A 12,414-nucleotide genomic window follows, 5' to 3' on the forward strand; every position below is an offset into this window, starting at 1 on the left:
TCTTCCAAGTGTCCTCATGCTAAGTGGACTAAGCCATGTCCTCTAGCCAGTCCTTGAACTCTGTGACTCTGGCGTGGCTTTCTTCCCCTTCTTCACATGATGAACGCCTATTCATCCTCAAAAACCATGCTCAGATGCAATTTCCTCTATGAGCCTATGTCTCTAGCTGGGCTGTCCATTCCTTCCTCCACTGTGCTTTCATAACTTATCAAATACATATCATACTTATCATCTTGTACTTTAAATGCTTGTTCATGTGCTTGCCTTTCCTCACCTTTGGATTATTTGTTTTTGGAAGTTATTCTTTTTTGTGTCGCTAGCCCCTAACATAGTGGCTGGGATAAGGTCTGTAAGTTTAAGTTTTTAATGAATAAAATAAATAAATCCCAGTGTTTTGGTAAGGGGGAGCATTACTTAAGAACTCAGTAGGGGTGCAGGATGGAAAACATTAACTCTCATGGAATATAGACACTTAGAGCTAGAAAACATCTTAGCTATCATCAGTGCAGCTGCTCATCCTACAGAGGAGGAAGCACAGAGACACTTAGAGATGTCAAGTGACTTACTCAAGTATCAGGGTAAATTGGACCAGGGTGCAGGTCTGTTCCTTCCAGTCTGGTAATCTGTGAGTTTTGGCCACATACACACAGATGAAGGACTTGCGGACTGAATCAGATACTGTTTCCCACAAGTGTTTGAACCAGGCTCCACAGTACCCACACTTGCCCTGGGGACATGGTATCTTCCCTCTCCTGTGCTAACTTCAAAGCCAGGAAGCCAAGAAAATAATGTTCTTTGGCTCACAGTCTAACATTTTTTTTTTTTTTAGCATATTTGAGTAAATTTTTAATTGAGCTTTGGAAGTTTTTTCTGGTACTTTCTGAGGCAAAGGTCTATTTTGAGCAAGTTAGGGAAGAAGGAAGAATGGAAACATACCAGTCTCTAATGTCATTATTTCTGATAGCATGAAACTCACTCCAGAGATATTTCCTCTCTATCTCCTCTGCTCTCCAGCTCTTCTTTGTGGATGAGGGTTTGGGGGCTATGTGGTGCACTAATATTTGCTTCCAGTTGCACAAGATGAGAGGAGGTTGAGGGAACATCAGAGGTTGGGATCCACACTGAAAACAGACATGATGGAGCTAGGGGTTGTTGCAGTTAGAAAGAGAATACAGACAGTGAGGCTAAATATACCATTTGAGAGCTATTGGAGGGGTGGTGCGTGGACAGGAAACCAACCCTTCCCTACCAAAAGCTCTGCAATAAACATAACCATGTTGTTGTTGTTGTTATTTGCCGTCGAGTCGGCCCCGACTTAGGTTTCCGAGGCAGTATCACTACAGAAGTAGGATTGCCCAACCTTCCTTCCGAGGAGTGGCTGGTGGGTTTGAACCGCCAGCCTTCTGGTTAGCAGTCAAGTGCCTTAGGCACTATGCTACCAGAGCTCCTCCAACCATACATTCATTAAAAAAAAAACAAAAAACTGTGTCATTCCTCTGCTTAAATCCTTCCATATCCTTCCTATTGCCTTTTGGATAAAACCTTAGCTCCTTACTATGGCCCTGCAGACTTGGGTCCTTCTACCTCCAACTGATTTCACTGGTTTCTTCCCTACTTGGTCAGTGACTTTCATTTATTTCTACCTCAGGTCCTTTGCATTTGCTGTACCTTCTGCCTGGACTGCTCTCTCACTGGTTCTTTCTCATCCGTCATATTTCAACTTGAAGGCAACTTCCTCAGAGAACTCTTCCCTGAGAACCCTGTCAATAGTAGTCCCTTACTATGTCCTGCAGTAGTCTTCTATCACCATATCCTGCTTATTTCCTTCATGGCTCATAAAGAATCTGAAGACTTCTTGTTTACACAAAACTATATGCTCCATGAGAGCAGAGACCTATCTGTCTTATTCATTGCTGTGTCCCTAGAACCTAGAACATTGTTTGGCACATTGTAGGAACTCAGGAAATACTTGTTGAATGAATGAATGAAACACCTACATATATTAGGTTTATGGGACTAAGGGGAGAATAGAAACCTTTCAATGTATCTAGAAATTACAACATAAAATTGAATGAAATTGTTTTCTGGTTGTATCATTTCCATAGCTTCTAATTCTTAAAATTTGACCTTCAGCATGGCTCTCTGAGAGCCCCCACAAGGGGTCAAGTTGTCTTATTTGCCATTGCTCATCTGCATTTTTATCAAAGCATCATCTTCTTCTGAGTTGTCAGGACTTTTGTTTTTTCCCTCTTGTACAATTTATTTCAGTTAGGTTGGTCTACCTGTGCCCCCAAACCAAACCCAAACCCACTGTCGTTGAGTTGATTCCAACTCATAGTGACCCCCATTGGGTTTCCAAAGTGGTAAATCTTTACAGAAGTAGATTGCCCCATTTTTTTTCCCCAGGTATAATTAAAATAATTTCCATTTTGATGCTGGATTAGGTGTCTGCTGAAGCAGTATTAGGTGTAGGTCTGGAAGCAGGTATACTGGGCATAAGGTTAGATATGGATTGTGTCTGTACATAAACCAAGAGGCTTTTGCACAAGAGTGAGAAGCAAGTACCCTCTTCTCCCACCCACCCACCCCCTTCCACCCTTCTATGCAAGGCCAGACTCCTAATATTTCAGTAGCTGATCGCTAACTCCTTCCTGGGTCCCGAGGCTGGTAAAATCTCAGCACTCAGGGAAGGGAGGTTTGTCCTGTTGGGACATCCTTCCTCTCTTGCCTAGATCACGAGTGTCCACTTGCTGGATTGTGGTGATGTGCCCAGCTAATGCCAGCTTTCTCCCCCACAGAGTACTGGCCCATGGTCTTGCAGTCCCAGGGGCTGGATGGCATGCTGGACCCAAGCTCAGCTCAGCGTCTGGGCCTAATAAAGGCTTTTCCAAGGGAACAGCTTTCTGTCCTGGCCACACGGAGGTAAGCACCTAGTGGGGGGGGGGGGGCATTTGTCTCACAAGGGTTCATTGTTCTTGGGCTGCCAAGAACAGGGACCCCAAGTGAGAGCTGGGAATAAGCCCCAGGCTGGGGAAGCATGGTCACAACCAACTGCTGATCACTGAGCCTGGGGTGGCTCCTAACAACACAGGCGAATGTGACCTCTAAGCTGGTTTGGAAGGGGAATGGTATTGTGCTCTCAGACTGGCCCCACATCTTCCAGGAACAGTAAGCATCTGAACTGCCCTACCTCTAAGTAAATAAAATTTTTAATAAAAAAAAAAAAAATTTTTTTTTTAAATCATTGTCATCAAATTGATTCTGACTCATAGTAACTCTATAGGACAGAGGAGAACTGCAACAGAGGGTTTCCAAGGCTGTAAATCTTTGTGAAGCAGACTGCCTCATCTTTCTCCCAGCAGAGCAGCTTATGGGTTTGAACTGCCAACCTATGGTTAGCAGCCTAATGCTTTAAACACAGCACTAAAGAGCTCCTCAAAAAGTAACAGAATGCAAGTCCTCAAATAGACAGCATCTGTCAGACCCTCTACACAACTCTTTGGTTTGTCTGAGGAGGCAAACTTGTGAGATCAAAGGTCCCTAATCTCTCTCCATCCCCTTACCAGCAGAGTAGAGGGGAGGAGACAGGCATGCCTGGCTTTGAGTTTTAGTTCTGCCAGGTGTGTGACTGTTAGTAGGTTACTTAATCTTACTGAGTGTTTCCTCATCACTGAGATGGGCATGTGTACCTCCCAGAGTTGTTGTCATGGTTAATTAGATAATTATGTCCAATAAATGGTAATAATAATTATAATCATACCTCATTCATTTTAAGATGTGCTTCTAAGAATTCAAACCAATAGGTTCTGTTCTCATTAATCCAGCCAGCACACTTGTCCTGGAAGAGAATAATAAAACCACAGGTGCCAGTACCTGCTGGTGCTTCCTGGCTGCATATTTCTATCATAGACATTTTAAGTATTTTGGGATCAAGTGTATACTATACTCAGGAGCCCTGGTGGCACAGTGGTTGAGCACTTGGCTACTAATTGGAAGGTTGGTGGTTCGAACCCACCAGCCACTTTGCAGGAGAAAGATGTGGCAGTCTGCTTCTGTCAAGATTACAGCCTAGAAAACCCTATGGGGTAGTTCTACTCTGTAGTGTAGGGTTGCTAATGAATCAGGATTTGACTCATCAGCAATGGGTTTGGTTTTGGGATTTTTATATGATACTCAGAGACCTATTAAACCAGATACAAAAGCAATTATATGTCCAAATATTCCCAGGTGTCTGGATTCATGGCATCAGGAAGATAAAATCTGCAGAACAGAATTTTCATTTAGATGTTGGCGGTTGAATAAATGCACCCCTCCACTTGCCGTAGAGTCAGTTTTGACTCACAGTGAACCCGTGTGTGTCAGAGTACAACTGTGCTGCACGGGCTTTGCAGTGGCTGATTGCTTTCTAGAAGCAGATCACTAAGGTTTTCTTCTGAGGCACCTCTCTGTAGACTTGAACCACCAACCCTTCAGTGAACAGCTGAGCACTTAGTGTTTATGCCACCTGGGGATGTCAGACACAACCTAGGATCAACTGCAGTATACATGAAATCCCAGGGCCCTCTCCTCAAAAAAGGTGCCCGGTGTCCAGGCTGAGCAACAGGTCAGACACCCCATGCTGACTAGCTCTCACCGGCTGCTTAATCCCAAGTCACATAGCCTCTCCAAAACTCATTTCTGTCCCCTATGAAGTAAAAGGATTGGACTAGACTAGTGGCTCTCAAATGGTGGTGCCCAGGCAGCAGCATCTCCATCACTTGGGAACTTATTAGGAATGCAGGTTCTCAGGCCCTACCCCAACCTATTGAATCCAAAACTGTAGGAGTAGGGCCTAGCTCTCTACAGTGCAACAGGGCCTCTGGGAAATTCTGATGCCCCCAAGTTTGAGAAACACTGGACTTGATAATATCTGACTTTCCTTCAAGTCCATGCTTCGTCCCAATCAGTCCTGTCTGGGAGATGGTCACAGAGGCACTGGATTTTATCTTGTCAGTAGCTTTGTCTGCTGCAGGGCAGGATGTCTCAGAGATACTGCCCTGTGGAGTAGAGAGAGCCACAGAATTGAATTCCTCTCACACTCCACACAGGCTTCAAGAACTAAGTGTGTCTGAGTCTTTAAAGTGAAGATAGTGGCCAGTTTCCATTTACAGTAGATGCCAAGTGCAAAACAAGAAATGACCCTTCACCCACTCTCAGAATGTAGGGAGTAAAATTGAGGAGGAGGAGGAAGCTGGATTTCTTCAGCCACAAGAATTCCTTCTCTTGCCAACTGTTAGTGACCCTGGTATACTGGTCCAATCTCTAGCTTGAGAATCCCTAAAAGATCTTGGCACCTCTCTTTCTAAGGCAGGAATTATCTTACTCCCTTCTGCCATGCACCACCATGGGCACTGTTGCCAAGCCTCCCAGTACATCAGCCCTCTTACCCACAAGCAAATATTTGTACCAGTTGCTTAGCTCTGAGTTCCTGAGTGGCACAAACAGTTTAGTGCTTGGCTATAATGGAAGGATTGACAGTTCGAACTCATCCAAATGTGCCCCAACAGACAGGTCTGGAGATCTGCTTCTGAAAGGTAAAAGCCTTCAAAACCCTATGGAGCAGTTCTACTGTGCACACATGGGGCTGCCCTGAGTCGGAATCGACTCTATAGCAATGGTTTGTTTTTTTTGTGGGGAGGGGTTTGCTTAGCTCTGTCCAGCAGCTTCATCACCTATTCAGGTCAGGCTAGAATCTGTATGAAGATGTTCACACCTGACACAGGAACATATGAAACAGGAAGTTTCTCTTATTATTGGAGTATGTGAACCCTAGAAGTACTCACAATGAATGTACCACAGGCTCAGGGAGGGAGAGAGGGCAGAGTGGTCTATCAGTACCTGGATTTAAAGGCATCTTGACTGGCTCCCCACTCTCAGCCATTTATCTTCCATTACAGGTAGGAGCTGGACAAAGAAAGAATACTTGCCCATTAAACAGATCATGTTTGCTCCTTTATGTGAGCTCCTAATTGCATCTTCCCCAGCTAATCACTCAGTTCATAAAGCTTTGGTTAGTGAAGCCACACAGAGAATTGTCAGGAGGAAGGATTCAGAAATTGTTCTTATAAATAAACACAACTCCTATCATGGTTCACTTTAACCAAGGAGGGTATATTCTTTTCTAAGGTGTACTTTGTGTATTATGTCATTGGTATAGAAAGCACACTAGTTTGTTTGTGTGCTTCTTTTTTTTATCTACTGATGATTTTTTTTAAAGGGAGACATTTAAACAGTTTTTTAAAAACGTCACAGAGAACATATACTTATGAGTAGATCAAGCATTATTTTTTAAGACACAGCTTTTAGCCTAAAATGCAAATGAGAGATTACTTGTGACATTTTCAGATCTTAATGAAACAATCTGTGCATGATGCAAATATCCATTGTGATTAAATGTAACCAGGTACCATAGGTTATTGTGAATTGAGAAGTGGCATTAGGTTTTAAGAATTTTGTGAATCTACCCAGTTAAGTAGAACTAGCAGAGTGTTCAACAGAGAAGAAAACTGTATAATTATTTAAAATTAAAGAAAATTGGAGCTGGAAGTTACCTTTAAACATAATTGTTGAAGTGGAGAAATTAAAGAAGAGAGAAAGAAGGACTCTTACCTACAGACTCACTGATCCTTGGAAGCAGAACTGGGCTGGGAGTACTAAGTAATGTAGAGACCACAGAGACAGATGCCTTTGGGGCATTCACCTTCTAGGAAGAAAGCTAAGAGAAGAATACCACTGCATTAAGACAGCATAAAGGAAATGCTTTAAGATGTGGAGAAGGGAGACAGTTTATCCTACTGGAATTAGATAACGCTCCTCAGTGGAGGTGGCATTTATGTTAGGTGTTAAAAGACAGCAGGAAAATTTCAACCAGCATAGGTGGAGAGCAGAAAAGCACAGGGAGGGAGAAGCCGCAGAGCATGCCTGGTACAGAGAAGCCTGAAAGAGAGACAGTGGTGGGGAAGCACAGATAGTCTGTTTGCCTGGAATGCAAAATATGTGAAGGGAGTAGAGGGAGAGGTGTCCTTACTGACTTGCTTGGGCAATGGGCTCCCCACTGGATCCTTTGAGTTGGCATCATGTGATCAGAGCCATGCTATATGAAGTTAAATGAAGTGGCCAGAGACAGTATGCATTGGAAGAGAGGTGAGGGGTTAGGGCATCCAATGGTCATCTATTCCTATGACCTGAACTGTGATTGGAGAGATGAGAATGGAAAGCAGTTTAAAGGATGCTACTATAGCAGAAGCAAGAAGGATGACTGGATGAAGGGTATAGAGGAAAATGCAGAGTCTAATCATGATCTGAGGTTTAGAGCTGGTGAATGAAGGAATAATGGTTGCATTAGCAGAAAAAGGAAAACACAGAGAAGCAGGTTTAAAAAGACAGACAAAGATGATCAAAAGCAATGGTAGCTTTTGAACTACTTTGTAAATCAAGTGGTCCAAAATGGGGCTGTGATGTTGAATGAAGAGGAAGAAGAGAGATAATGGTCATAATGAGGGTTAGGAGCATGGAGATTTTTTGTTTTGGATGTGTTGCCTGTAAAGAAGATGGAGATTCAGAACTGGCTTATAAAAGAGCAGATGGGGTAGAGACCCACGTAGCTGCAATGACTGCACAGAAATTTCAGTTGACTCCTAAGAAGAAGTTTGGTCACAAGACCCTTATTTTCATCAAAATCTTAGATCATAGTCAATTTTCTTTAAATTCTCCTTATTAAAATTCTAGCAAATATTACTAATATGCATGTAAAAGGATAAATTTGATTTTTGTTTTATCCCCTTCATCTACTTACTCTCTGATACAACAAATGCAACGCACTGCCGTCGAGTCATATCCAACTCGTAGCAACCCCTCTTTGGGTTTCAGAGGTGGTATCACTACGGGAGTAGATTGCACAACCTTCCTTCCAAGGAGTGGCTGGTGGTTTGAACTGCCAGCCTTCTGGTTAGCAGTCAAATGCCTTAGAGACTATACCACCAGAGCTCCCTACTCTCTGATAGAGATATCATAATACTGAGAAGAAGAAAGAAATGAAACACAGAAGGAGCAAAAGTTTACTTTTGCTTAAACTAGCTGGCAACTGAATAATCAGCTGGCGTTGACTGGACATTTATCTACAAGACCATTAGCCAGTAGAACTAATGGTGGCCAAAGGTGTAGACATGACATCATCTCCTCTGCATGGCCAGTTGGCATCATAGGAGATACAGAAGAATTGGAGCAAACAAAAAATTTTCCCAAGTATCCAAAAAGAAAAGAATTTTGTGGTTTCCTTCTTGGTATCTCACCAAAGAGCTGTCTATTTTCAGCTGAATAGCAACATATTAGTGAGAAGAGTGTGTCACTTTAAAATAGATCAGAAAAGCTGCCTGTGGCCGTATGGACATGTAGAAATGAAAGCAAGTACCATAGTGAAAAGAAGTCAGGTGGTGAACATCTCTGTCCACCTACCATTCACTCTTTCATTCAGTCTACTTACAGTGTTTGAGGAACAACTACATGGCAGACATTTCACATGGACCCATACATATTAAAATGCAAATGACACAGTTTCTAAAGGAGTCTCTGGGAGATAGACATGTAAATGATTAACCACAACACCATGAGAAGGTGATAGGGTTATGCACAGACCACTATAAAAGACAAGGGAGGTAGATGCATGTTGAGGGATGGTGTAACTAGTTAAAAAGGTGGATGAGACACAACTCTGCCCTCCAGGACCTTACAGCCAGTAAGGAGATAGATTCAATTAATTGCAATGCTTGAAAAAAGTCTGATAGAGATAAAACAATGTGCTATGAGAAGGCTTGGATGAGGTGTGCAAAGAGAATGAATAATCAGTAATATAACTAAAGAAGACTAAGTCCTTGACCATGAGGAAATAGAAATGGCTCAGACTTAACATCAATTTATTGAGCACCCATTTAGTCCTAACAACATCCCTCAAAAAAAAAAAAAAAAAAAATCAAGCTCATTGCCATTGAGTAGATTCCAACTCATAGCGACCCTCTTTGGGTTTCCAAAGCTGTAAATTTTTATGGAAGTAGATTGCCCCATCTTCCTTCCATGGAGTGGCTGGTGGGTTTGAACCACTAACCTTCATAGTTAGCAGTCAAATGCCTTATCCACTATACCACCAGAGCCCTAACAACAGCCCTGTGAAAACATATTTATTGCCCTCCTTTCACCAACGAGGAAACTAAGTGACCAACTGGTATCCCTCCACAAACAAATAGCTGATCTAGGAATCAAAACAAGATTTTCTAACCCCAGATCCAATGCAGAGCTCTTTTTATTACTGATTTAGCAGGCAATAAGCACAAACAGACATACACATATTGTTGAATTTCAGACTTGAAAGAGATCACTTTTGATGGAGGTGATCTGAGAAGTCTTCAAGGAGTAGGTGCTATCTGAGCCAGGCTAGAAAGTAGGTAGGGAGTAGAATGACCTCTGGGAGTCAGAAGGAGAGATGGAGGAAGAGATAAAATTGAGGTTCGAGAACACTCTTTATGGGGAATGCCTCTAAGCCTATCAAGAAGACCTGGGAAAGCGTCGTAGAGGAGGTGAATATAATACATGTCTACAGATGTGAATAGGAGCTCAACAGAAGCAGATGAAGGACCCTTCAGGGGCAGAGCTAATTCCACCTTTACTTGCCCAGTGGTTGGTTCCTGGTGAGTGACTACAGTGCAGTGTGGACCCCTGTCCAGCAGATGCTCAAGAGGGGTTTGCACTGCCTCTAAGTGCTAGATAGTTCCACATAAGAACAAATAATAAAAAGAAAAGACATGTTTAAGAATGAAAGAGAAAGTGAGGGAAGGAGGGAGGAAAGATAACCAGAAGGGTAGACTGGTCACCTTTGGATTCTTTCTAGTTCAGTTTTTATTTGTGACTTTAAGCCCATCAGTTAATTTCTGTGGATCAGTTTCCTCACATGTGAAAGACAGATGATAAATCCTAACCTAACTCACAGACTGATTAGAAGGGAACACATCTGAAAAATTTAAAAGCATCACACGAACAGGACCATCAGCAGCAGCATGTTTATACGTGAGAGGTGGTGGCTGAACAGATGGATGCTCTAGGACAGTCCCAGAGCCACACGGTTGGTTGGTTAGTTTGTTTTTTCAAACATGATGCTTTGTAGTTCCACAGCAAGGGTCCAGAGGCACCAGGTCTTAGAGCTGACCCAGTGCTTATGCCTGAAGAGATATTATACAGTGCCGAGGCTTCAAGTTGTCTCCCCACAGCCCTCCCCAGGGGAATCAAAGCCATTGGGTAGGACCAGCAGAACCATCACATCTGAGACATAAGTTCTGGAGAGAGCTGTCAAACTCATCCCACTTGCCTTTGAGGACGCCCATGCATGCACACCATCCTGTCCACTGCTGCCACAAGCTGGCAGTCAGAGCACGTAAATGATTGTGTAAATGATGCCAAGCACCAATGACATGCAACTTTCGTACCAAGCTACTGAGCAGAATTTCAGGGGTTCTGTCCCCACCTGGAAAAGACCACTCCATAGGGTAGGGTGCCTACACGACCTAGGTTGTCCAAGTCAGTCCTGGGTTATGCCACTTGTCCCAGGGTGATGAGTGCTAGCATCTCCTTTCCCTCTCAAATCCCTCCCACTTTGAATGATACATTCTAAGGTCACTTTCCCCATAGACCACCTCCTCATGATCCTCTTGGGAGATCAACTCTAAAGGGCTCAGAAAATGTGACTTAAAAAAAAAAAAAAAATTTTGATTTGGGTGAGAGTTTACAGAGCAAATTCATTTTCCATACAGTGGTTCACATATACTTTGTCTCATGATACTGACTGCAATTTCTCACAGTGCACCAGCTCCCTTCCCACTTCCTCCCCACAGTTAGCTCTTCCTTGTGTCCTTCCCTCCCATGCACTCCTGCCCCCTGAGCTGTCTCCCTGTGCATACAGAGCCCTTCTTTCTCCCATGATTGTTCTCTCCAAGGGGTATATCTACCTACTGTAAATGTTCAGCTCATATGCCTGTCTCTTGTTTGACTGGAAGCCACAGGAGTGGGTTCAGTTCTAGACCTGAAGTTGCAGCTAAGGACCATAGTCTCAGTGGTTCCATCAGGCTCTATCAGACTGACCAGCAAACCTGGTCCCCCCACCCCTTTTTTATGATTTTGAGTTTTATTCCAAGAAAATGTGACTTTTTAAGACACTCAGCAGTGTGTGTCATAATGCTCATTTCTGTTTCATTCCAGGTGCATAGCGTAATGTCCATGTTGTTCTACACTCTGATTATAGCGTTTTTGATCGGCATACAAGCAGAACCACATGCAGAGAGCAATGTCCCAGCAGGACACGCCATCTCCCAAGCCCATTGGACTAAACTTCAGCATTCCCTTGACTCAGCCCTCCGCAGAGCCTACAGTGCCCCGGTTGGGGTAATAACTGCAAGGGTGGCAGGGCAGACCCGCAACATCACTGTGGACCCCAAACTCTTTAAAAAGCGGCGGCTACGTTCACCCCGAGTGCTATTTAGCACCCAGCCCCCACCTGTCACCATAGAGGCTCAGGACCTGGACTTTGAGGCTGGTGGTGCTGCCCCTTTCAACAGGACTCACAGGACCAAGCGGTCTGAACCATCCCATCCCATTTTCCACAGGGGGGAGTTCTCCGTGTGTGACAGTGTCAGCATGTGGGTTGGAGATAAGACCACCGCCACGGACATCAAGGGCAAGGAGGTGATGGTGTTGAAAGAAGTGATCATTAACAATGTTGTGTACAAACAGTACTTTTTTGAGACCAAGTGCCAGAACCCCAATCCTGTCGACAATGGGTGCAGGGGCATTGACTCAAAGCACTGGAACTCGTATTGTGCCCCAAATTACTCCTTCACCAGGGCGTTGACCTTGGATGACAGGCAGACAGCCTGGCGGTTTATCCGGATCAACACAGCCTGTGTGTGTGTGATCAGCAGGAAGACTGGGAGAAGAGCCTGACCCACACCACCCACCCTCCCCGCTAATGCCACCCCCACTCTTCTGGGCCCCTCCCTACCTCAACCTGTAAATTATTTTAAATTATAATGACTGCATGGTAATTTATAGTTTATACAGTTTAAAAAAAAAAATCATTATTTATTAAATTTTTGGAAGCATCTTGCGTGTTAGCACTTCCGTCATTTTTCTCAACAGGATCATTGGCAAGTCTTGGGAATAGGCAAGGTGAGTTGTCCACAGCAAGATGCCCTGACTCAGCCCTCAGCTTCCTCTGAGGCTCACCTGGAACCTTTACCCTACCCTTAACCAGCACTGCAACTTCAGGGAAGGCAAATTGGTTTCAGATATTAGCCTAAATCAGGCATGATTAGGAAGGGAAATCTGCGAGAGAGC

The 12,414-nt window shown here is 43.8% G+C and overlaps 1 protein-coding gene across 1 annotated transcript; it reads left to right on the forward strand.

The window, feature by feature from the left end:
- Positions 1-2,802: 2,802 nt before the first annotated feature.
- NGF (nerve growth factor) lies at positions 2,803-12,021 on the forward strand. Its single transcript, XM_007948773.2, has 2 exons — positions 2,803-2,922; positions 11,281-12,021. The coding sequence occupies exon 2, from the start codon at positions 11,293-11,295 to the stop codon at positions 12,019-12,021; it is 729 nt and encodes a 242-aa protein (XP_007946964.1). The 5' UTR covers positions 2,803-2,922; positions 11,281-11,292.
- The last annotated feature ends 393 nt before the right edge of the window (positions 12,022-12,414 follow it).

This window comes from Orycteropus afer, unplaced genomic scaffold (genome assembly GCF_000298275.1).
Source record: "Orycteropus afer afer isolate SDZICR_OR568_19922 unplaced genomic scaffold, OryAfe1.0 scaffold00010, whole genome shotgun sequence".
In the NCBI taxonomy this organism is placed as follows: Eukaryota; Metazoa; Chordata; class Mammalia; order Tubulidentata; family Orycteropodidae; genus Orycteropus; species Orycteropus afer.

Coding starts and splice junctions, on each gene's coding strand:
- NGF (XM_007948773.2), top strand. CDS start 11,293: ATGTCCATGTTGTTCTACACTCTGATTATAGCGTTTTTGATCGGCATA.